Raw genomic sequence first — 25091 nt, 5'->3', positions numbered from 1 at the left:
TTTAATTGAACATTAAAAATCTTTTAAAATTTAAATGAACTATAATTGTTAATTGAAATATTTTCATATTTAAATTAAATAAAATCCGGATTGAATAAAAAACAGTAGTAGTAAAAAATATTTAAAGTGATTATGAAATTCAATAGGTTTCTATTTCAGTGTATGAATTATTTATTAATTTTTTTTTTTATTTAAAATACTAAATAATTAAGTTTGCTTGGGCGGTAGCAGAACTGAAATGTCTAAGTTCTCGACAAGACCGATTTCTTAAAATATCTTTTCTCTTGTTAATGCACTTATCGAATAATATTTAAAACAAACATTGTAAATTAAAAAAAAAAAGAACATTTTGAAATGACCAGCGCTAATATTTGAACCTCAGATATAATTAAAAGGAGAGTGCACTCGCTAAGGAAGGAGGGTGCACTCGCTAACTACCACTGTTAATTTTTAGTGTGACCGCAAAAGGAATGTGCTACACTCAGCGGCTTTGATTTATTTTGTTTTCCGATTTAAAGTAAGATTTAATAAGGTTCTTCTTCAAGCCTTTTTATATATTTTTTTTGGTAGAACTAAAATTACCCGTAGTTCTTGCTTGTAATTTAATAATATAATAAATGGAAAATGCACTACTAGCGCTGATCCACGTTCACATTCTGTCTTACGCATACCATTTGGTATTTTTCGCTCCTGTTATGACGCTTTGTGAGCAACTCATGTTATCGTTCTGTTATTTTGCCCCTGTATTTTGTAAAAAATACCGTTTCACCATCTGGTCACACTATTCCATGACGCTTGAATTTTAGCGGACAAACTCGAAAAAGAAACGCAAAAGGGACAACGCTAGGCAGAAGAATACAAATTCCACCGAACATCGTGCCGTTTTAACTTTTAAAAGCGAACCACGCAGAAGCAGAGTCCGCCGCTAAGATGCCGCGCACCAAGATACCAAAGAACTCGAAGCGCAACCGCGATGTGGCCAATCGCGAGGAGAAGGTGCGCCTGTACGAGCTGAAAATGGATTCCCGTCTGATCAGCATCGATTCGCTGGAGTCTAAGTTCCTGGCCGCCGTCGACCACCAGGTGAAGACGCTGCTCGGCCAGGTGCAGAAGGAGCTGGCCAACCTCAAGATGCCCGAGGTGCTGCGCCTCTTCGAGGAGCTCGACCGCTTCAGCGACTTCAAGGCCAGCGACCAGACGCAGCTGCTCGCCTCGATGTCCATGAGCGGCAGCGCCCTCGACGGCCACGCCCCCTCGACCACCGGGAGTCGCAATGACGAAGGTTTGTTAGCCCTTCGAGGCGTAAGTATGTATGCGTAGTAATAGCACTCCTTGGCAGAGGGTTCACCATTCAAAATTAATCAAAATAATGTCAATCCTGAAAAATGAACATTTATTCCCCAATTTATGGCGAATAATTCACATTTGCTATATTATTTTGAGTCCTTTGAGTGGTACTAATACTTAACATACCCAATCTTATCCAAGGAATATGAGTTTTATCATTGTCTAACCAAGGGTGTCTTCTAAAGTAATTCCGGTTTTGTGCCCAAAAAATCAAAGTTCCAGCGATTTTGGAAACGTTTGCAGAGGGGTTAAAATTTATATGCCAATGTTGCATATTTTTGCACATTTTCGATGTGACATCCAATTTTAAAAGGGTAATTATTATCAACTTTGTCTAGGTATATAATCGTTTAAAACAATTTTGGGAAAGATATTTTGAATTCGACCAAAATGGAGAGACTTCGCTTCATAAAAATGATCAGGTGTAGGGATAGACTAATTTACTCTCTTAAATATTTATTTTTGGTATGATAATATCTGTAATTTGCAATAGTGTTTAAACCTTCGGTCTCCGAAGCCATCCATCCCTCCTTGTTCTCATTTTGCTCCTTTTATTTTACTCTAACTGGTGTCCGGCTTTGTGACTAACTCAACTTTGCTTTCTAACTCCGCACCGCACACTCTAATCCACTCAAAATGCACTCCCCACCATCCACATCCTGTGCCGGTCACTGTATCTAGGCTACCTTACAGAGGACAGCAGCATTGGGGCCAGCGGCGGCAGCATTCTGGCCGCCCACACAGGCTCCCTGTTGCGGTCCACGAAGGCCATGCGGACTCCCGGTCCGCTGAACTCGGCCAGAGCTCGTCGAGGTCGCCGCAGCCGATCCGCATGCGGGGATCTGAATGTCCTGCACTCGGCCAAACCGCCGTCCGTTTTAAGCAGTGCCGTAGCAAACAGTGGTCGTCATTCACGCAGCAAGATGCGCACACCGATGGCCTCTCGCCAAAAGGCCTTCAGTGCCGATCGCACACCTAGGGCCCAGAAGCTGATGCGCTCCGGATCCCCAACCACTCCGCCAATGGCCTTCCTCCGGTATCCCAAGCCCGGCGAGGTGGCTCTGTCCAAGTTCGGCAGCCCCATGGTGTCCCAAGTGTAAGTCCTCCATAAATACCCATCGCAAGACAATCGTTAACGAAGTTTTTGTGTCCAATAGAATGCCTGACAAGTTCGCCAACGTGAACATACCCATTCGGAACGGAGTTCTCAGCTTGCGGCCCAAGAAACTGGATGCTGGCGAGGTCGAGTCAAATCTTCTAGAGAACCTGGACGAGGACACCCTCAACCAGATCAAAACGCTGCACGAGAACTTGCAGATGATCGTAAATAAGGCCAGCCAGGCGGGATTCAAGTAGTTGCCAATTTAAATGCTTATCTAGATATAATTCTATATCATATATTTTAGTACGTTTCGTTAAGTTCAGTTTTCATCGCACCCAAAGTAGTTCAAGTATTTTGTCTTCATTTATAAAAATCTGTATCGTATTTACATAAGTTTCAATACAAGTACATTTTCTATGTTTATCAAAGTTTCCAGGGACTTATATGTAATTTGTGAAATATACGGTTTAAAAAAATGGTTGTTACGCGTCTACAAGCAAAACGGCGAAAGATCGAAAGAGATGAGAAGGTGCGCATCCTATTTGATTCTGCTCTGCAAAAGGTCGATGGGATAGTCGAAAAATGTAAGCAAGATGTGGACTACCAATTGAATTTGATTCGAACCAGAGCTGATGGACAGCTGCTGCAGATGAAATTTTCGGATTTTATGTATCTGAAGGAAAAACATCCCAGCAACTAACAGCGCGCTATAATGTGAGTCCCAATCGAAATATTGCACCAAAAAAAGTAATACTCTAGAAGAGCGGACTCACTCCCAAATTTTGCGAAAAAATTACAGTAACATTAAAAATGTACTTCGATGACTGGCTGGAAAACCTTATTCGCTTTAAATCAACATTTTAAACTGTGCTTACCAAAAAGTTTCCATACGAAAGGAAGACTAGGAACTTTGAAGTTCCATTACATGAGAGCACAGGCTGACCGCCAAGATTGTTCTGCATGTAAATTCTAAAGAAATCGCAATCCATCGACGATAATTTTTTCGTTGTTTTTGGGGTTGAACCTCCTCTTCTTGAATATTACCTCAAAAAATTCATTTCTTCATTAGCAACCAGAGAGATCTTGGATGACTGGATTCAAAAATGTACCAACTTAAATTATGGTTTAAAAGTTATATTATTATTCTGTTATATACTGTTATTTAAATATTTATGATTTACTTAAAATATATCATCACATTATCAAAGATCCAGGTGACTTTGTATATTTGGATCAGTAGTTGACAGATTATCGAATATATAGTACGTGAACGAATATATAGAAAAATGCCTCGCACCAAGATATCAGCACGTCGTCAGGAGCAGCGCCAGAAGGCTGAACGTGAAGAGAAGGTGCGCCTGGCCCAAATTAGGATGGATTCCGCTCTGGAGCAGATCGATGAGTTGGCCAAGCGCTACAAGCAAGAGGTGGACAACCAAATTAAGCTGATACGTGGTAGGACTGACAATCAGCTGCTCCAGATGAAATGGTCAGATTTCGCGGGTTTGAAGATTAAGACCTTTGCTGAGCATCAGTGGGCAGGTGAGATTATGTAATAAATTGCATAAATTTATCATTGATCAATGAATCTTTCTTTTTTTATAACAAAATAAATTTCCTGGTCCCTACCAGTCTATAGAGGCTGTCAACAAAAATCGCGCGGTTGAGGTTGAGGTTGAGATTTTCATAAGCTTCAATAAAAATTTCAGGCCACTTCAGCGATACGCGATTTTTGTGATTAATTTAAAACAAAACAATTATTAATCGACTGGTTTTTGTATTGTTAAGAGTTAGTTCTAACATATTTTTACTTCTTTCTACTATTCTTTTCCAGTTCCCAAGCCACCCACAACTCGTAGCCTATCCATATGTCGCGCTCGTAGCCGGACTCCACTGAATTCGCAGTTGTCGCGATTCCAGACGCAGTCGGCTGACAGGGCACTTAGAGGCGATACCATGAGCTTTGTGCGTTGGCCCCGGGCTGGGGAGCAGGTCCTTTCGAAGGCCGGAAGTCCCCTGGCCGTCCAGACGCAGCCGGATCGCTGTGCCGACGTGCACATTCCAACCAGAAATGGCGTAATCACCGTCAAACCTCACAAGATTAATTCCGTGAAGCGGGAAGTACTGATGCAGCTGGATGAAAACACCCTCAACCAAGTGAAGACCCTGAACGCCAATCTCGGACTGATCGTGGATATGGCCACAAAGATGGCTAAACTCAAACCCTAAACACTTCCCATAGAAACATCTTGACCAAGAATGTTACGCTTATTTCATTAATATTTTATTTAGTCTTTTTCATTTTCTCATTTTCAATGTTTTTGTTCAGTTGTTAAACATTAAGTGAACGTGTCTGTTGTTCTTGTTGCTGTTGCTGCAGTTAGCTTGCTTCTTGTTGTATAATTAATTAATAAATTTAATTACCTTTATGTATATATATATATATATATATCGATTTGTAAGTACAAACATAGCGTACAGAATTTCCTCTCCACTGACTTCAAATTTAATTGTTTAAACATTTTTCTATTGTGTGGCATGTATGTGTTCTGTGTGTCTGTGAACATTTTCAAATATGCTTGTACATGAGTACTTAGTTAAACTAAAGTATATTGTGTTTTCTTTCGAATGTTATTTCCCTTTTCACTTTCCATTATGTGAATCCTTAGACAAAAGTTACATTTACACATATACAGATTTAATTTAAAAATTATTATTAATTTTTAGTGTATATAGTGTTAAATTTAGCATTTGTTTTCTTGGTTTCCCGTGTATGTAAGTGTGAAATATGAAGTGTGGATGGGAGTGTTATATGCATTTCTATAGTGACAAATACATAAAAATACAGTACATAGCAAAAGGTACATATATAGATACTTAAAATACGCTTGTTTTTACTGAATTATTTAATACGATTTTTAGAGACAAAGACAACATATGAGGACAATCAATCGATACATTTAAACAGTGACAGTGAACGAACAGTGACAGATGACAACAACATAACACTCAGATTTGTAACATTCATTATGTTTGTGTGGATAGGGTTTGATAGTGTTTGTAAAACGAGCCATAAACGAGTATAATCTAATCAAAATGCTCATGATAATTTTAAAACAATCTGCCGTTTACTTCAGTACAGTCTTCCCTCGAAATCACGATATTATAACATAGGCGAAGTATGGATATTTTGTTTTTCGAAGCCTAAAATAAAATATGTGACAATTTGAACTTAAGTTGCCTGCTCTTAAAGATCTGATCCCCTTCCTTAAATTCAGCATAAATATAAATCCAAACTCCTACGTGGCAAAACCAGCCTACAAGCGTTCCCCAAACGCATCTAACTACGCTAACCTCGACCAACTATCTCAAACTCGACTGCTACTTTAGAAAATGTTTCACTTCCCAGTTTCGCATATTTTGTAGGCCTATTTCGTCGTACGTTCCTCGGTCTTTCAAACTTTTGTTTTCTTTTTTTAACACAGCCAATCAACGATGCCTCCTCCATCAAACCGACCTTTTCGCTCCACTACTTTTCTGCATAGACTAAAGAGAAAATAATTCCAATATTGAGTAGTTGTGTTTCATATTCTGCGTGAGATTTGTATTTTATATTGCTCTCGGTTCTGTTAATTTTCGTGGATCTATTTTGCGTTCGTACAAATTTCTACTCGCTTTTATACAAAATTGTGCTATTTTTGCTATTTTGTTTAAAACTATATTTTGAGGCTGTTGTTTTAGAATTCGTTATAACTTTAAATGCTAGTTTATATATTACTTTTGTATTCCGTTTATCGTATGTTTGGGCACTACTCATTGCGGTTCAGGGCATCTTTTGTATTTAGTAAATAGTATTTTATTTGTAATATCAAGTTTAACAAATCTTTGTAGGCTTTATGCACGGGTACAGGGCGTTGCATTATTTGTTTTGTTTATCTCTTTCGTTCCTCGGCTAATATCTTAAATCGTCAGTGTGTGATTTGGTACAAATTTTATGGTACTAGGTTGCATAAAAATTAATTAAATTCATTCGTTAAATGAAGTCTGTACAGTATAATCAAATAGTTTAGAGACGCCCGCTATTCAGATCCGGAATATAAAATTAATTTTTAGATCAGATGTGTCTAACGAAACCAATCTGACCACCGATGATCGAAATGTATATCTTCAAAAAGCTTACATGTGTCGAGAGCTGGTATGAAACTGGTTTAAATTTATTGATAAATTCTAAGATGCTTTGTATGTACAACTGGATCGATAACCGTGCACGATAACAGAATAACTTACCAAATCAAATATGCACTTAAGTAGGTATTCTTATCAAAAGTAAGTCCGCTTTGCTTTCGCGTAAATATTATTTGCATTGGGGTTAGTTAGATTTAAGTGTACTGGGTTATTTTCTTATATTCTCTATGAAGTTTATACCGTTTGTAAATATTTTTTTATTTTAAATATATTCGAAATAATCCCCTATATTTCGTTATGCTTATAAATTAATTAATTTCATTAAATGCTTAAATTCATTAATGCACTTTATATGTACTTTTTGTGTTGCTGTGTGTGAAATTTGCTATATCCTTACACCGTATAAATATATATTTATGAATTGGTATATATGAATAACTGGCATTAAAACTATTTTTATAGGTGTATATATAATGCTAAATGCAGTATACTTGTGTATATTCATTTGTTATACTTATACTTTCCTGGTTTGAGGTTTTGTCAGTATAAAAAACTAGGGGAGAGCTGGGCGCCGAAAACTGGCCGACATCTTTTTTTCCTTTTCATGCTTTTTAATTTTTAATTTAATTGCATTAAATGTAGCCTCTTAAAGAAAAAAACTCATCTTAAGCTATTTATTTGAGTGTGACAATTGTAATTTAGCTAGCAGCGTCTAAAAATTATTTTCAGTAATAGATGTTGAAGTAATTTTATCTGAACCATTTGCAATCTATTTACACGTTCTTTAGTCATCTTAATATATTTCAATGATTATTCGGTTATGTTCAATATTTTCATAAATTTGTATTTTATCATACGTTTTTGAACTTAACGAGAGGTATTTCTATTTTCCCAAGTGTTAATATCGCCGCATTCTTGAATCATGTATTCCATTTATTCGTGTTGTTTGTCGTTGTTTTGGGGCCTTGTTTCAGTATCATAATTTGTTAAAGAAATCAAAAAATGGTAAATAAAGAAAACGGTTAATATTTAATATATTGTATATAAATTTTTATTTAGGGCTTTGCAGTTTAAACAGTATTTTAATAAAATTATAAACTAAATTTATATCAATAATATTTGTATAGCATTTGTATCGTTTCTTCTTTAAAATAATATTTATAACGATTGAACCCAACTTAATAGACTTACGGATTTAAACAAAATCAAAAATCAATAAAAAATTACATAATAGAAAACGTGAAACGTTTTTGCTCCGCTAAAGCTTGCAAAGTGTTCATTGAAAGTGTTTCGAATCATACAAGCCCATGTATTATATTTAATGTTTAATAGTTAATATAAAAATGGTTAAAATTACATATTAGTTTAAACAAAACCTGTAAAATAGCCTTCACATGAAATTGCAACGCCAACTTTGCTTTGCGCGCTTTGCTTTCTCGCTTTGATATAAAAGTATCTAAAAATAGTTACAATAAATTTAAACGAGCATTAACTAAATTACAAATTAAAATTTAAGGCGGCTCAACTTAGAAAAATTGTTAAATGAAAATATGTACAGTTACAGGGACAGTTTTACTAATCGTAGACGAAGAGAAATATTTGGGATACGATTGGTGAATTGGTAGTTCAAAGAGAAGTAATGTTCGAAGATGCTTGAAAATGTTTAGAAGGTAGAGCAAAGCCATTGGACATGGAGGTCCTCGTGCTTTTGCAGCAACAAATTAGCAACATTTAGTATATAAAATTTAACAAATTATCACACTGAAAAATTCAACACTACTTTTAAATATACAGCAAGTTTGTGTTTTGTGTGTTACATGTTACATGTTTTCCCTTCAAATTGTATACATTACATTATCGCTTGTCGTTATATCTAGAGCTTAGCCAACTGCTGCGGCTGCCAACGCCTCTCCAAATGTCATACAATATTAATGTTATTTCCTTTTAAATATACATATATCAATTCAACAACACCTCGAAACGGTCAGCACTTAACGCGTTACTATTTATGTTTTTGCTTTGTTTCTGTTTTCCATCTTTTGTATATATAGCTCTTAAAACTAGGCTTTATCTTTAAACGTAATAAATATGCATTTCTTTAATCATTTTACCATCGTTTCTTGAAGTTGTTTTGCGGTTTTGAAAATATTTAACTATAGCTTGTGTCTGGTAACTATGATTTCGCGAATTCTTTAGACGAGGTTCCCATTTTGCTTTACAATTAATATTTGCTAGTATTATAAAATAAATATATTTAGGTATATATTTTTTAAATAGTGCTGCGCTAATATTTTTAATTAGATTTACATGCTTCCCCTCTTCCATCCTTTGATTTCCTATTGTTTTTTGTTTTTTTTTTGTTAAATAGAGCCATAAATGCGTGCGCAAGAGAAGTATTGGTTGTATGTGATCCTTGGGTTTAAACTAGTCACCTTAGGGTCACCTCGTAGCGCTGCTGGTGAAGAAGTCCGCTGTTTTGTGAGAGAGGATATTAGTTTTGAGTTGGGTTTTTAATTTCTTTATGTAATACTCACGCGTCTCAAAACTAAAGCCCAGCGTTGGATCTGGCGGCGTGTTGAGCATGGAGTTGACATTGCCGCTGCCCGTGGGCGTGACGTTGCCCATCGTGTTTGTACTGTTGGCCCCGCCCACGATGCCGCCCACGCCCCCGATCACAGCGCCCTGCTGCAGCGGACTCTGCGGCGTCTGTCCCCGCTGAGCCACGCCTCCACCGCCGCCGCCGCCTCCGCCCGTGGCCGCCGCAGCCGCCTGCTGGGCCCGCACACTGACCACCGCTCGCAGCTCCTGCTTAACAAACTCGGAATTGGCATTGCCACCGGCAACGCCGCCGCCACCGCCAGCTGAAAGATTCAAAGGAATCGTATGAGTGATCTGGGGATCTTCGGTCCAAAACAGTATATATATATACGGTTTAGTCACATTTGGTTGGCTCAATTCTAGACACAAAACATAAAATAAATACAAAACATACACAACGAAATACAACATGGAACACAAAGTTTGAGGCACACTGAAAATTGGGATCGGGATATAATTTGGCTAGGTGGGTGGTATCAATAAACATAAAATCCTATAGCACCGATCAATTTTTCATCGAAATTAGCTAGCTCTTCATTTTCTAGTTTTTAAAGGTTCTTTGGGGTTCTTATTACTAAACATTGTACAGGAATTTTTGGGTACACCGAATGTTCTTTGTGGGGGTGCAGCGCCTGTATGCTAGATATTATGTACAGCTCCACCAACTTGTCTTATAAGGAATAGGTTAATTACAATGATCGTACAGTTATAGAAGATATATATGTGTGTGTGTGGATGGGTTAGGGGTGTTGATACGTGTGGTTTCCAGCTTACAAGTAGATTTTTCTTTTAAATGTATATACAGAATGCGCCCAAAATTTGGATTTGCTTTACAATGCGTGGCAATGGATTATACAGCCAGATATATACTATATATACACAGAATTCAAGGCGGGGTGATTTATACAGCGATCGCGTGAGATATTTAGATGATGGTTTGAGTTTGTATTTCAGAGATAGAGAAGAGCACACAGGCTTACCGGTCTGCGCGCGACCATAGAAATCATTCGCCTGCTGCGGTTGCCCGTAGCCGCCAAGGGTGGCACCATAGCTGCCGCCCCCGCCGCCCAGGCCAATGATGCCGTTGCCACCGCCACTGCCCATGCCGCCCACGCCCATCATCGCCGGATGTGGATGTGGCGACATGCTCAGCCCGTTCATCAGCTGCTGCTGTTGCTGATGCTGCTGCTGATGTTGCTGCTGTTGCTGCTGCTGCTGCTGTTGCTGTTGCTGGTTGCCGGCGGCAGCTGAGCTATCAGTGGTGTTGCTGCTGCCCGGTGAGGAGCCAAAGCGTGGCGAGCCTGTTTTGGTTAAGCGGTTTTGGTTGGTTTCGTTTGGCATTGATTAAAACTAGTTCAGATTATCAAGTGTGTGTGTTGTATGTGTTATGTGAGAGAGTGTGTGTGTAAAGCTGTCTAAGTATGTAGTTTAATGTTTAGTATGTGGATTAAGGGGTGCTTAAATCACAAGAGATACGTCTCGCTATGCTAGCTGTAGTTCTCCCCCCCCTAAATTGCTCCTAAAACATTTTGTTTACTCATAATAAATAAACCAAACGCCTAGTTCTCAGTTCAATAGTTCATCCAGTACGCATCCCCGGAGCCCTTCTTACCTGGCAGATGTTGGGTGGCCTGTGGAACGCTGCCCTGCCGCTGCAGTCGCTGCAACTGTTGCTGCTGGAAAACGTTGACATTGCCGCCGTAGGGCGATTGTGGACCACCGAAACCGTCGGGCGTCGTGGCCCCGCCACCGCCCTGTCCCTGGAACGAATTCTGCCGCTGCAGAGCCGCCGCCTGGGCTGCCGGATTGCCGCCGGGTCCCACGGCTCCCGGGGAATTGAGGCCGCGTCTCTGGTTCTGTTGGTATTGACGCGCGTTATACGGACTCACGCCCTGCAGCGCGGCCATGGAAAGGTGTTAATAGGTCTGCTTTGGCTGGCTCAAATCTCAGACACTTACCTGCAGCTGAGCGATGAGCATCGGGTTGTGCTGCTGCAGCGTTCTTCCGGCGTTGCCAGCTGGCAGTGGACCACCGGGTCCACCGCCTCCTCCTCCGCCAGCGCCCCACTGCTGTGGGCTATTCTGCATGCCCGGCGACTGCATTCCCGAGTTGGAGCCAAACGGAGTGTTGGAACGTCCGCCATCGCCGACCTGTTGCTGCTGCTGCTGTTGCTGCTGCTGGTAGGCCAACTGTTGCTGCTGGACACTGTTCTGCTGCTGCTGGCTGAGCTGCTGCTGCTGCTGCGGGGAGAGACGTTGGCCGGGCTGCGGGAACTGGGGGGCATAGCCTGGGGAAAACAGTATATTAAGTACTTGACTTCCTTGGAATTTTGAACTTAACTCACCTTGATTGGGCTGCGGACTGTAGGGCGCGCTGCGACCCGGACTGAGCTGCTGCTGCATCAGGGTCTGAGCAAAGTTCGGACTGAGCTGGGCGTCTGAGGGCAGGTTCGTGCGGGATAGGGACACATTTGGAGCCACAGTCGTGTTCAACAGCGAGCCAATGTTGTTCAAGCCCGCATTCATGCCAGCTGCAAAAGAACACACAAATAGGTTAAAGAATCATAATAAAATAAGCCTTAAATTCGAAAGATATGAGGCTGATCCTAGCTGTCGCTAAATAAACTTTTTAAAAATAAAAAAATATTAAACCGGATAAAGTCCAAGGTTAAAATATAAGCTAAGGTAATTTATAAAATGAATCATTTTCTTTAGCAAGGGATACAATTAGATTTTTAAAAACTAAATCGTTGTTGCTATCCTAAATAAAAGTCAACATTCCCTACTACTCACTGGCATTCTCGGGCACAAGTAGCTGCTGCTTCTGCTGTTGTTGCAGCAATCGCTCCTTCTGCTGCGCGGCGGCCAACTGTTGCTGTTGTCGCATGTTTCGCAGTTGCTGCTGGGCAGGCAAAACCACGCCCCCCGGCGTGGCAACCGCGTTCATGGGGCCACGTCCTCGGGCAGGGTACATGGGCGGTGGTCGCTGGAAACCCTGGTTGCCCTGATTACGCATGGCTTCCAGACGCTGCATGATGTGCTGGTTTTGCTGTTGCTGCTGCTGGTGTTGCTGCTGCTGCTGCATGTTGAGCATTCCCGGATAGGCGGGCGGCTGTTGCAGATGTTGCTGTCGCTGCTGCTGCTGTTGCTGCTGTGCCAGCTGCAACGCCAGAAGCTGTTGCTGCTGCTGTTGTTGCTGGTGCTGCTGCTGCTGGCTCATCATAAGCTGCTGGGTTAGGTCGTTGCCAAAGGCCGTCGACTCCACGTCTTGCATCAGCGACTTTTGGATATCGTTGATGGCCGACGCCTCTGAGGGGGCATTCGTCACGATGGGAGTATCATCCGGATAGTACTCCATTACGCTGTCCAGCAGCTTGGACAGCTCCGAGTCGCCATCGCCCAGAATGGCCGCCGCTGCCGCAGCTGCAGCCGCCGCAGCCGAAGTGGAGGCCGCTGTGGTAATTGAGGTAGTTGCTGTGGTCGCCAGTTGCTGTTGCTGGTGCTGGAAGGCCAGCTGCGGCGGCTGCAGTTGCTGTTGCTGCTGCTGGCTGAGGTAGACATCGTTTGGCTGCTGTTGTTGCTGCTGGGAAGGAATGCCAGCGGCCTGTTGCTGTTGCTGCTGCTGCTGTTGTTGCTGCTGCTGTTGCTGTTGCTGCTGCTGTTTTCGGTTGCGGTTGGCGGCCGCTTTGGGTCCCGTGCTGCCAGCGCTAATGAGGTTGCCCGGCGCGGCCAGCGTACTGCTCACCGTGGAGCTGGTTATGTCCGGCAGCGTCTTCACTTGCAGTGGCTGCTCGGGATTGGGGGCTTTGGGTATCTTTGGCGGATTCTGCAGTAGCTTGGCCAACATCTTGTTCTGCGTGCACAGTTTGCTGGGCTTGTCCTCCGACCGCTTGGCGGAGGGATCGTCGTCGGGCTCGTTCAGCGATCGCTTGCGGCTCAGCGACGGATCGCTCTGGATCTTGAGCATGGCCTTCAGATCCTCGGTGCTCATGTTGCCGCTGGCACTGCCACGGTGCATGCCATGGCCACCTCCGTCCGGATTCTTCAGCTGACGCATCAGCTCGCTCTGTCGGGAGTTGTTCATGGAACCCGGTCCACCGCCCGATCCGTTGCCATCATCCTCCTCGGTCTTTTCGTTGAGTAGCTGCAATTAAGGGGGTTTAAAAAGGGTTTTCTCCTGGTCATAGCAATCACTTACCTTGAGCAGCATGGGGTTCTGCGAATTGCCTGCCTTGTGCAGCATACTGGAGTTGCCCACACCTCGTCCCATCGATCCCATGGGTCCAAACATGCCCAGACCTCCCGGCTGGCCGCCCATCTTGAAGCTGCCGCCGGCGAGCTTCTCCTCATCGGTTCCTTCCGGCTTGAAGTACTGTAAAATGGTCTGGTTTACAGCAAAACTTCTACTACAATGGGTATCTGTACTCACCTTCTCATCATCACCCAATCCGCCCAGACCGCCGGCCATGCTCTGCGACTTGGTCAGCAGGTGCCGCAATCGCTCCGAGGACTCCTGTTGCTGCTGCTGCTGTTGCGGCGGTGTTTGCTGCTGTTGTTGCTGCTGCTGCTGCTGCTGGGAGAGCAACAAGCCTCCAACTCCATTTGGCAAACCGCCACCCATTAGTGGATTACTGCTGCTGCTGTTGTTGTTAACCTGCTGCTGGCTTTGTTGGACATCCTTCTCGGGCTTGCCATCGACCGTCTCGAAGGAGTGGAAGTTGAAACCATAGTTGCCTCCGCCGGCGCTGGCATTCGACTGCGGCGATGGTAGGCTGGCGGCGGAGTGCGAGGAGAGCTGATAGGGCGTGGCCGGGGAGGCGCAAACAGCCGGACTAAAACCGTGTCCCGACGGAGGACGCGGCGTGCTGACTGGCGTCGCCACCGAGGCTCTCGAATTGGGACGCGAATCGGTCCAGGGTCCCACGCCGCTGGGATCCAATTCGAATGAGGAATGTGCTGCAATGTCGAATTCGAAGGTATCGCTTCCGTAGAAGTTATGCTCCGCGGCTGCCGGCGAGGCGGTGAACGCGTTCACAAGCGCATTGGCCGACGAGCTGGCCGAGGAGCTGGCGCCGGATCGTTGCTGCTGCTGCTGTTGTTGCTGCAGACCGCTGCCGTTGATAATGGCGCTGCTCATCAGTGGTCCGCCCACGCTCGTTGTTTGTGTGCTGTTGCCACCGCCGCCCTGCTGCCCGCCGCCCACAAGTCCGCCCAGCAGATGGGTGGGCAGCAGGCCAGAGGCCGCCGGCGAGGAGGAGGGACCCGAACCCGGACCGGTTCCTCCATGCATGCCGTCCATGGAAAGGCTGCTGAGCAGGGAGCTGGCCAGCGAGGGACTCGGCGCCATGGCGCACAACTGGCCCAGACCCAATCCTCCACTGCCCGCTCCCGTGTTGCTGCTGTTCATGTCGTTCTCCGAGTTGAGCAGCGTCTGCACGGACATGATGAAGTCGCCCTCGCCGAGCGTCTGGTTCAGGAACAGTCTCGAGTTGGCCTTCACATGGACATAGATATCCGGCGCGCCCAATCGCAAACGAAACGGGCGCGACACCACACTGGTGCCCGGTCCGGCACCCGGCGAGTTGGCGCTGACCGAATCCTGGATGTCGCGCAGGTGCGACTTGAGCGTGGAGAGGTCGTGCGGATGACACAGGTCCTGCCACAGGCGGCCCACCCACGTCTGCAGGTGCTGCTTGAACGGCTCCCGCAGGGCCGTGGCATCGAGGTTGAGTATTTTGCCATGGATGTCCACCTTGAAGGTCATCTGCTCGATCGGCTGCTGCTGCACATGCTGCTGAATGTTGATCTCCAGCGGAGACTCGTCCTCCGGCCTGGTGATCAGGCACAGCACTGAGCTGCTGGCATCGGCATCATCTGGAAATATTAGGGTTTAAAGATTTGGTAAGGATATGTGTGTGCTTCTGTACTCACCCTTGACTGGAGCCGCTATAAGGACCACCTCCTCGTACTTGTCCTGATGGCCGGACTGCCTCAGTGGCTTCTCCTCGCAGTTCGATGACGTCTGGGTGGCAGTGCGTGTGTCCTTGACTAGCATGCGCACCTTGGTGGAGATGCTGCGCTTCGACTTTCCCACCGCAGTTCCTCCTCCTCCCGCTGCTCCTCCGCCTCCGCCTCCTCCTTGGCCTCCCGCTCCGCCGGAACTGGAATTGGAGCCTGCGGACTGCTGGGAGGCATTGCCGTTGTTCAGCTCCTCGAGATCGCCCCAAACGCCCGCGGAGGGGCCACCGGAACTGCCACCTGGCCCAGGATTACTGGCGGAACTGCTACCGCCGCCATTCGGATTGTACATGTTGTTGATGATCGGCTCTAGCTTGGTGTGATCCCCCGAATAGAGGTACCTGTAGAGCGGCTGGTGGTACAGCTCCTGTTTCTCATAGCCGATCAGGTCGCGGATGTTCTGCGTGCAGGACTCAATGATGCCGTTGGCGTTCACCTGGAGCAGGACCCAGCCGACGCCGCTGATGTAGTGCTCGAGGGCCTCGAAGTATGCCGATATCTCGGGCACCTGGCCGAGGAGCAGCGAGGGTTCCGGGAGCGGGGGTTCCGTCGACGAGACCTCGCCCTGTTGCACCGGATGGATGGAGCAGTTGTCCGTGGCACAGCGGCTGCAGCGGGTTGAGGTTGCTTGCGGTTTGCTGGTGTTGTTGTTGTTGTTGTTGCTGCTGCTGTTCGTGTTGTTGTTGGTCGTTGTCGCGGAGTTGTTGTTGTTGGTCGACGTTGAGGATATATCACGGTTTTGGCCCTTGTCACAAATCTCACGGTACTGCAAGGAAGAGTATCAAAAAGGGGTGTTATTAGACAGTTTAGATCATGATTGTTCTAAGGGATCAAATTGTTGGGATCATTGTTTAAATTAATGTACGTAATATCTTAATCAACATTCAATTTATTGTAAGTTATACTATTATATAGTAACCAAAGCAACAGTAAAATAAACGTCCCTTTTTTTTAATAGTTGTTAAACATTTTTTACTGTTACTTAACTATTATTATTTTTCAATTTGAGTTGGCTATAGAGTTATTTCCCCCTTTTATAACTTTTTTTCTAATTATTGATCGAAGGATAAAATATATATGTAAAAGTCCCGAACCTTCAGTAAAAAGGAGTTATTTTTTTAATTTTAAGATATTAAGAACGTTCAATGAAATAATAATTTTTTTAAAGTTCGTTAGTCAATATTAATGGCTCATTGGAATTCTACAACATTATAGATAAACATCTTTTTAGAAACTACTACGAAGGATAATATATATAAAAGTCCTGAACCTTTAATAAAAAAGAGTTATTTCGTTTCATCTCAATAGCTTAAGAATAATGAGAACTTTAAATGGAATAATAATTTTTTAAAGTTCGTTAGACAATATAAATAACTCACTGGAATTTTACAACATAAAAGATAAAGATATTTTGAGGAACTACTACTGTAAGCGAATTTCCGTGGCAACCCAGAAAGTCCCATATCTTACAACCGAAATATTTCACTCTACTTGCGATTATTAATCCTGTATTCTACTTTGTGACAGGCCTTATAAAGACTCATCATTGCCGTCTCGGATCGCTCGCATCTGTGAGATACATATTCCGAATATAAAAAAACTTCATTCATATCGCGCCCACTTTATCGAGGACATTTAAGCTGCGATGATGCGGAAGCATCCCGTGCAAAAAGCGCATGCATATTATGACACACAGGCAGTAATAATAATAATTATAGCACGAAGATCGGCACACTTTGTGTGTGGCGGAGTGAGTGCGGCAGAAAGAGAGGGAAGAACACACTGGAGACTGGACACTGGGGTACATATGTAGATATGTATTTTTAAATGGGCAAATCATTGTATTGACACAATGGAAGTGCAATAAACCGCATTTTATCATACGAGGGTTCTATGTTTGTGTTATTTTTACGCGCGCGTTTGAAAATGAGAGAGTCATTGACATTTGCGAAAAACACGCGAAAAGCCCTGGTCATATTCAAATATTATTGTTTTGGTAAGGATTTCGTTTTCCTTGGGATTTCCACGCACACCTCCCACTAGCACCCACGCCCACCCACTCTCTCTCCCACTCTCTCTTTGAGCCGTTTCTCTCGCACACATGGCAATTCAAGGTCAATCAACTTCAACTTCGCGTGGACAAATGTCAATGGCATTTCACTGTTGTTTTGGTTTGTCGTGGCTCCTGGTTTTTTGTTTTTTTTTCAATATTTATTCGGGCTTATCGGGGAGTCTAGGTGACTCAATGCGGGCCAAAAGGCGTAAATAACTTACTAAAAAATCACAGAAATACAGAACTCAGAACGTTCGCACAGTCACAAAGTTGCCGAAATAATAAGCACACATTTTTCGAATGCAATTGTGTTAAAAAACGCACAGCAACAACAACGAAGAACAACAATGAAGCTTCTTTGCTCTCTTTGCCAAAAAGTAAGCTTTCCTCGCGCGCTCTCTCTCGGCACTCTCTTTCCAGTCTTGTTTACCGGCTATATGCGTTATCACATTGTGCACCTGTTTGTGTGGGTGTGTGTGAGTGGGTGGAAGAGCGGGGCAGAGGCAGGAGCAACAACAATTAAGAACAATATAGAATGAAGCGCAATCGCAACTATGTGAAATTGCAAATAGCTGCTACGTCATCGGTGCAAAAGCATTTCAAAGCAGTTCGTTGATCTCCCAAAAACACACACACAGAGAGGGTGAGAGAGAGAGCGAGCGAGCTTTTGTTGTTTGGAATTGGAAGGAAGCTTGACCAGGAAAAGTTGCTCCCGAACACGAATTTCGGGGTGAAGGCACTCCGAAAAATATCAGTCAAATGATTAAGTAAACAACAAGAGCAACGGTAGCCGTTGCAAAAACAACAAAGGCGCTCAGCGCGTGCAGTCGCGAAAATGTCCAAAACGTGTCTGGCTTTATCTCTCTTCTGCCCCTCCCCCTTCGCCAACCCCGTCTTGAACTCCGTTTTTGGCGCGCTGTGACCCATAGACTCTTCCGAAATGATCAGATCAGGTAAATCGCAGGGAAAGATACATAGATACGAGCCAGCAGCTGTGCGATGAAAAAGGGGTTTGTCAACACCCGTATCTCACTGGGATCGGGTACAAAAAGCTTCGATTTAAATACGTTTTCGGGTTTCCATGTCTTAGGGGTTATAGGAATAAATAAAATAACTTAATTAGGCTACCTGAAATAATATATTTCGTTATTTAATAAACAAATATTTTGTAGCATACTCATGTGAGTGGAGGAGTTAAGGAAAAGTCCCAAAATCTGCCCATTGATCCTTAAAAGTTAAATAATTCTTTTTAATATTTTGAAATTATAATTGTAAGGGACGCATTTGATTTTGTTATAATTATTCTTCATATAAAGTTATATTATTTAAAATTAAATGGTACGTTGTAATTTTCCTTAATGTGAAGTTATATTATTCAAAAGTCAAATGGGTTATAAAATAACTTTTTTAAGAACCAAGAACCTGAAATTACTTTTTTTTAACATTTATTTCTGTATTATAAAATTTTTTTTTCCAAGGTTACCAACTATTAAAAATAGTGATTATAGTAAAACTACCTTAAAATGGTAAGACGTGTGTATTTCGTTGTTGGGAAAGTAACTGTTTCACTAACTTTCATGTTGGTAAATTTGACCTATAAGTTCTATATTTTGTACCAATCTTTGTCTTTTCCAACGAATCCAACGATCCCTACAAATTTTAGAATTCTATAAACTCTGGAACCCTAAAAATTCTCTAACTTTAAAATATTTTCTAGGTCCCTCTAAAATAACCAACATTAAAACCGTTAGGGGTTCCGAAATAACTCATCGAGCTAACAAATTTTTTCTTAATATCTTTGTGTCGTAGACTTTCTTTCAATTCTTGCTACCACATTTCTCAACAGTTTTTGTTTTTGGGCTATTTGTTCTGGTTATTTCCGAACAACGGGTCTAAAAATAAAACCGCACACCTCGTCGAACCCAATCACTCAATCGGCGATAAGAAGGTGGCGAAACGAGTCGAGTGGAGGAAATAGAACAAATGGACCTAGCGATGCCAAGTGGCGCCGTGGCTTAGTTGGTTAAAGCGCCTGTCTAGTAAACAGGAGATCGTGAGTTCGAATCTCGCCGGGGCCTTTCCAGTTGGGATATATTTTTTTAATGTTATATTTTTTTAATATTCTTTTTTCCATGTCCACCGCCTAATAGAGTTGTGTTTTGCCAACGGAATAATAATATTTTATGGTGTCCATCAATTGGATTAGCGCTCGAAATGAGCTGCGTTCGATCCCTCCGGTGGCTTTTCTCATTAGGGAAAAGCCAACATGACACGAAAGCATTTAATTCAATTTATTTATTATGTACGTAACTCGTGTGCGAGCTTGTTGTACACTTTAATTGCATTTCATTGGCCCGATGACTTGTTTCGCATCCCACCGCCTGGATTACAAAATGAAATTATGTATTTTGTATTTTGGCGTTGGCTGTGTGCCGCATTTCATTTAAAAAGCCATTTGTTGGTTTTTGTCTTTTTTCGCTTTTTTTGGTTGGTATGTATTTTCGGTCTGTTCGGCAAAGCGTGGCGCTTGGCTCGAAAATAATTTGCATAATAAAGTGCTTAGGCTACCTGAAACCAATAAAAGAAATACGACAACAACAATAATAACGCCGCCTAAAACAACATAAAGCCGCTGGCCGGGTCGGGCTATTGAAACATAAATAAATTTATGTAAATTAAATAAAAATATTAATTAAATTGTGTTGCGGCGGGGGCCAAATTACGTCAGCCAACTCTTCTTCGCCACTTCTGCACCGCTCTTGTGACCCTTCGCGAATTCTTTTAAGCTCTTTTTCGGCTGAGCTTTTAATTGCTTTTTAATTGGAACGCGTTTTTGATTACACAGAGAGAAAAGGACTTAGGTTGGTTTAAAGCAGCGGTCGGCACACCAAAAAGTTATTTTTTGTTCATCAATTGGGTGAGTAATTTGCATAAAGCAGTTCTTCGATGTGGGTGGGCTGACTGCTCTTGTACACTGTACGTGTGGCGGCAGAGATTGACCGCTGGTTTAGAGATATATAAACTCGATTGTGGAATAATATTTTATACAAATCTAAAAGTAGGTTCTTAATAAGAACTTATTACCTCCATGTATCTATAAGGTTTCTGGTTTAACACCTACTTTTAGTTTAACATGGGAACGAGAAAACGGTCTCTTATCAATTTTCCAGTGGATTTTTCAACTGGACACACAGCTTATAAAAAATCTCGTCAAAAAATTAATTAATACTTTTTTAAAGCAAATCAGTATTCAAGAAAAATTAAATAATACAATTTTGAAGCAAATCATTATTCAAGAAAAAATTAAATAATACATTTTTGAAGCAAATCATTATTCAAGAAAAACTGAATTACTAGAGTAACTAAGAACCCTATTTAAATATAATTTTTCAATACTTATAAACAAAGTGGGAATGCTATTTTTCTCCGTGTACAAAAAATATCAAAAAGAAGCATACCAAGCCAAAGTGGCGGGGAAACTGCATGGAAATTACATTGGGGAATTTCGCTCGCTTGTGTTTTTGTGGTGTAATTGATCATTTGGTATTCCGCACAGGCCAGTGGAATCGACTGGCCAAGTCCACCAAGTCAGTCGTTCCCAGGGTGTTATAACAACTTGTATTGCTTTTTTTTATAGAGTAGCTGGTCGCGTTTCGGGCTTATTAGTTTCGTTTGATGAGCTTATGCATTGGGGTCTTGTCGGTAATTAACTTGTATGCGTGGGGGAGTGGCTGGGACGACCATATCCATATCAATAGATTCTTACCGTTCGAACCACTTGGTTTAGTATAGCCGCCTTGTCAGGTTTCGTTGAGGTCATATCTCCACGCTTGTTCAGCGTCAATATCTCCGACAGCTGCTCGATATAACCATTCTCCGCCTCGCGACGTCGCTTCTCATTGTTGCATTTGTTGATTTGTGATTGGGGCTGCAAGGAATGCAATATTAATATTTAATATTTAATCTTAAATGTATTCATATATTTGAGGTGGGTTTAATATGAGCTCTCAATTCAGATAGGGTTAATACTGCATATTTTATTCTTTTATCTCGATTAAAAATGTATCTGCATACCTACTAGTTTTTTCTATTACCATTTTTAATGCTCTCGAAATTTTCAAAAAATTAAAATATTTGAATAGTTAATTATGTAGAAATCAAAAGTAGTGAAATCAAAAGAAATGTGGTCTATTCCTTACGATATACTTCATTAGATTTTCAGATCAAGCGTAATACTTGTTTCAATGTATCCACTTGTCAAGCTCTATAAAGATTCTCTATAGATCAAATTATACTATCTACTTGTACTTTAACAATTGTACGGGTCAAAAATTGAATTAAAACAAGCATAAAAAATTCATGTACCCTGGTATTTGGTATCAACAATAAAGTGACAACGTTGCGTATACGCAATTTAGAGTATGACTTTCTCGTTTATTGAGAAATTTAATAGCTCGCTATATTAAGTTTCGCCTTATATACTGGATTTTGTAACCTAATCTATAACAAATTTTTAAACATATACATTTTACTCAAATTTGAAATCCATTTCTTTTTTTAATAATAATACCAAATAGGGACTTCCCCTGGCGAAACCTACCAGATTGACCTTTGCATCCGTCTTGCGTCGTATCTTCCGGCCGGAGTTGGCAGAGTTGGCTGAGATCGGCGATGCCACCGCGTTCATAATGGCAGTGGATCGCTGCAGGGCAGCAGCAAGATTTGTTTGTGCGGCAGCGTTGGCCGCCACCTTATTTTGTATAGAACGCTGCGAGATGATTTGCTGCTGCAGTTGCTGCTGGTAGGCCAGCTGCTGCTGCTGGTGTTGCTGCTGCTGCTGCTGCTGATGTTGCTGCTGGTGTTGCTGCTGCTGTTGGAGTGTTAGTGCCGCTGCTGTCGAGGCGCCTGCCACGCCCCCACCAGCACCAGCCCCGCCTCCGCCGGCTGCCGTCGCGCGCTGCAGCGGATGCGTTCCGGGCGCCAGTCCGTGATGCAGGCCGCTCAACAAGTTGCTGCCAATCCCGCCGCCGGCCGATGATAGAGTAACGGCTGCTGTGGCAGCGGCCGGCGAAGAGCGCGGCAGGTTGCAGACCGATATGTTGCCGCTGTTGTACTTGTTGCTGCTGTTGCTGCCTGTGGCACTGATGCTGCTGCTGCTGCCGCTGCTGCTGCTGCTGGTTGAGGTCGCTGGATTTGATGTACCTGAGGCCCAATGATCTGGTAAGTCACTTGGGCTAAGCCTGCAACGGGAAAGGTCAAAGTCGAGATTAACGAAGAGCTATAGTTATAGATCAATTTAAACAATTTAATTAACTTAAATTTTACAAAAGAAAGTATTCCTAATTTTAATATTATCATTAGGAAAAAGCTTGTAGTTAAATTTCAATAAATTTATGAAACGACAATTCAATATTTTTAGAAAACAAGCCCACACTCAGAAAACATAGTGACCTACAATTGAGGAACTATTACTTAAAAAGTCTCTGCCCTTAAGTTAAAGAAAAATATGAACTTAAAATTCCCCTAGACAATAAGATGAGGATAAGTAAAGGTTATTTTCCCTAAAATATAAGGGCAGTGCAATAGATTTAAGTAATAACTCCCACATTTTAGGTAGAGTCCGTTTTCTGAGGTTTTCTGGTTGTATTCACTTTAGGTTGTTCAGAGGATGGAAACCGTTACTGTGCATTTTAAAACCTTATTTATTGTTTAAAGATGTATAGATACACCTTAATAGATTGTAATACAAGCTCCAAAATTATATGTAAATAATTTTATTTAACCAATTTATTGCCTTTATAATTAAATAAATGTGTCTCAAATTGTTAAGTAATTACTACTAATTAATTAATTATAATAAGATAGTACGTGTATTGTTCAAAGGAACCACTAGGGAAAAGCCTTGACTTTGGGCTTAGACCGGCTTGTGCGGTTTGGCCTTGTATTCTTATCAGAATGTAAAATTTCCTATGCCTTTTTTCCTTCTTCCTTTATATTTCACTCGTTTTATTTTGGTTAATGTGCTGCTTCAATTACGCTTTATTGCCTAATTAATTTGCATTTGAGTAGCGCAAGAAACACCGACAACAATTAGCTGTTTGTGTGGTTAGTCTTTGAAATTGGAACGCAGCTTTTGTGGTTAGGGACTTGAATAGCTGATTTATTTATTGTGATATAATACTAGTATTACATACATACATTGTACCTTAAGAAAAATGATTATCACCATTGTTCAAACCAAAGAAGACCATTTGTATTTTAAAATTAATTTTACTTATTCATACTTTCATAATACATGATAGAAATCTATATTATTCCTTTATGTTTGTAATGCAACCCTTTTCAAAGTTTAACATTTTCAGATATTTTTAAAGTATTTAGATCTAAAAGGTTAAATTCTCAACAATTTGGCCCTATTAGCCTTGAGGTTTCACTTGCCAATCTCGACTATTTCCCCGAGCAGGATTCCATCCCCTTTCCCCAAAAAAAGAAAATTTTTCCTGTGGAATGTGACATCTTCATTTTGTACAGTGGTAGCCACTTCAAAGGATGTTGAGATATGTTCCTTGTTTGCCGCACAAACTTAATCATTTGTTAGCCGGGATTTTGGCAAGTATTTTGGGTAGGTGTGACCCCGACTTTTGCCTTTGGGTTGCCGCCGCAACGTGAGGCAAATTAATGTTGTCAGCTTTGTACTGGCTTTTTGGATCCCGAAGCCGGTTTAGAACCCGGTCTTGAAGTGGTCATAATGGCCATTATTCTTCTTGTTGCTCTGGTGTTTGGTACCCTCCCTTTCCAACATTTTTATTTGGGCTCTTTCATGTCAGTTTTCATTTGGTTAGGTGATTAATTGCTCATTTTAGTTGCTTAAAGTCCGAAATAAATGACTTTATTTTGCATTCTGGCGACACTTGACGAAATGTTTTTCCAGGAAACAAGAAATTAATTGAGGGAAATTTGCTTAATCCAAGAACACAAGAGAGTTCATCAATCCAATTGCAGTAAACTATACTTTTGCTTCCCCTTTTTACGGACCGCATTCACCTCGGAGACTCACTCAACCAGTTGAGCGTGAAACCTTCAGACCAAATTGAGGACCACCCGGTGTGGTAACTGCTTCTTATTTTTGTTCTTCCACTTTTTTAATTACATTATATGCATAATGAAGAGAACCCCAGAGATTGGGGAGCGGGTAGCAACCGAGAGCTGCAACAAAATAATTACAGACAACTGGACATGATGGGGAGATGTAATCAGCGCAGAGGAGGGAAAATGCGAAAAAAAACTAGAATTGTGAGGCAGTTTCGGTGGGTAATGGTCAAAATACACGTGTAAAAATGTTTTTCCTATGTCAGATATTGATATTATGATTGTAGTTTTACAGAATTGGTTATATCTCTATAGTAAAATCAAAAAAAGATGGTATATTTTTGTAGAAAAACCTAAATGCTAATAGAAAAGAAAAGTTGGAAAAGGCCTCGCTATCTAAAACTTCTAAATACTCTAAGCGACTTAGCCAAGCAGAGTTTTTAAAATGAGTATTCGAATTCAACAAACTATTAAATTGTTGTACAATGTTAGTATTTACAATTTTTGTAAAGACTTTCCTACTTGCTATAGTATGATACCATCCTTGAAACTTAAAGTTCCTTATGATGACACAGCTTAGAAGCGTTTTGACAATGGTCTTTAGCTAAATATTATTTTTATAGGGCCTTGTAATTTTTTCCTAATGTTCGGAAAATGCAAATGATTCGAATTCGATAAACTATTAAATTTTTGTATGTTA

General features: G+C 41.9%; 3 protein-coding genes and 1 non-coding gene across 8 annotated transcripts in view; 3 read left to right on the top strand and 1 right to left on the bottom strand.

Moving 5' to 3' along the window:
* The first annotated feature begins 772 nt into the window (after positions 1-772).
* borr (borealin-related) lies at positions 773-2927 on the top strand. Of its 2 annotated transcripts, none has more exons than XM_017070721.4 (3): positions 773-1282; positions 2041-2443; positions 2505-2927. In XM_017070721.4, the coding sequence occupies exons 1-3, from the start codon at positions 931-933 to the stop codon at positions 2701-2703; spliced, it is 954 nt and encodes a 317-aa protein (XP_016926210.1). In that variant the 5' UTR covers positions 773-930; the 3' UTR covers positions 2704-2927. The 2 variants fall into 2 exon arrangements, with proteins under 2 accessions (XP_016926210.1, XP_016926202.1); XM_017070713.4 differs by having other exon boundaries at positions 774-1282; positions 2029-2443.
* Positions 2928-3678: 751 nt separating this feature from the next.
* On the top strand, positions 3679-4882 carry aust (australin). The gene is made up of 2 exons (XM_065862866.2): positions 3679-3991; positions 4284-4882. Exons 1-2 carry the CDS (start codon positions 3736-3738, stop codon positions 4676-4678), a joined length of 651 nt encoding a protein of 216 aa, XP_065718938.2. The 5' UTR covers positions 3679-3735; the 3' UTR covers positions 4679-4882.
* Positions 4883-7662: 2780 nt separating this feature from the next.
* tai (basic helix-loop-helix family member taiman) overlaps positions 7663-25091 on the bottom strand; it is a 90427-nt gene continuing 72998 nt past the window's right edge. For 2 of the 4 annotated variants that reach the window (XM_036822809.3, XM_036822808.3), the window contains exons 3-14: positions 21903-22542; positions 21069-21230; positions 15163-16015; positions 13661-15105; positions 13430-13603; positions 12025-13375; positions 11577-11762; positions 11191-11519; positions 10845-11124; positions 10213-10533; positions 9169-9495; positions 7663-9105 (exon numbers count right to left, since the gene is read on the bottom strand). In XM_036822809.3, coding sequence (XP_036678704.3) covers positions 9074-9105; positions 9169-9495; positions 10213-10533; positions 10845-11124; positions 11191-11519; positions 11577-11762; positions 12025-13375; positions 13430-13603; positions 13661-15105; positions 15163-16015; positions 21069-21230; positions 21903-22542 — 6100 coding nt within the window. In that variant the 3' untranslated portion in view covers positions 7663-9073. The remainder of the gene's footprint in view (positions 9106-9168; positions 9496-10212; positions 10534-10844; positions 11125-11190; positions 11520-11576; positions 11763-12024; positions 13376-13429; positions 13604-13660; positions 15106-15162; positions 16016-21068; positions 21231-21902; positions 22543-25091) is intronic. The other 2 variants (XM_036822810.3, XM_036822811.3) reach the window with 2 other exon arrangements.
* TRNAT-AGU (transfer RNA threonine (anticodon AGU)) lies at positions 19307-19380 on the top strand. Its single transcript has one exon. It is a non-coding gene; the product is annotated as a tRNA-Thr (tRNA).

Source organism: Drosophila suzukii, chromosome 2L (genome assembly GCF_043229965.1).
Source record: "Drosophila suzukii chromosome 2L, CBGP_Dsuzu_IsoJpt1.0, whole genome shotgun sequence".
In the NCBI taxonomy this organism is placed as follows: domain Eukaryota; kingdom Metazoa; phylum Arthropoda; class Insecta; order Diptera; family Drosophilidae; genus Drosophila; species Drosophila suzukii.
This window is presented reverse-complemented; position numbering and strand designations above follow the sequence as displayed.

What these genes read in the sequence shown, in the direction of transcription:
- borr (XM_017070713.4), top strand. Translation starts at nt 931, where the DNA reads ATGCCGCGCACCAAGATACCAAAGAACTCGAAGCGCAACCGCGATGTG. An exon ending in CGGGAGTCGCAATGACGAAG is followed by an intron (nt 1,283 to 2,028) that starts GTTTGTTAGCCC and finishes CACTGTATCTAG; the next exon opens with GCTACCTTACAGAGGACAGC. An exon ending in AGCCCCATGGTGTCCCAAGT is followed by an intron (nt 2,444 to 2,504) that starts GTAAGTCCTCCA and finishes TGTGTCCAATAG; the next exon opens with AATGCCTGACAAGTTCGCCA.
- aust (XM_065862866.2), top strand. Translation starts at nt 3,736, where the DNA reads ATGCCTCGCACCAAGATATCAGCACGTCGTCAGGAGCAGCGCCAGAAG. An exon ending in TGCTGAGCATCAGTGGGCAG is followed by an intron (nt 3,992 to 4,283) that starts GTGAGATTATGT and finishes ATTCTTTTCCAG; the next exon opens with TTCCCAAGCCACCCACAACT.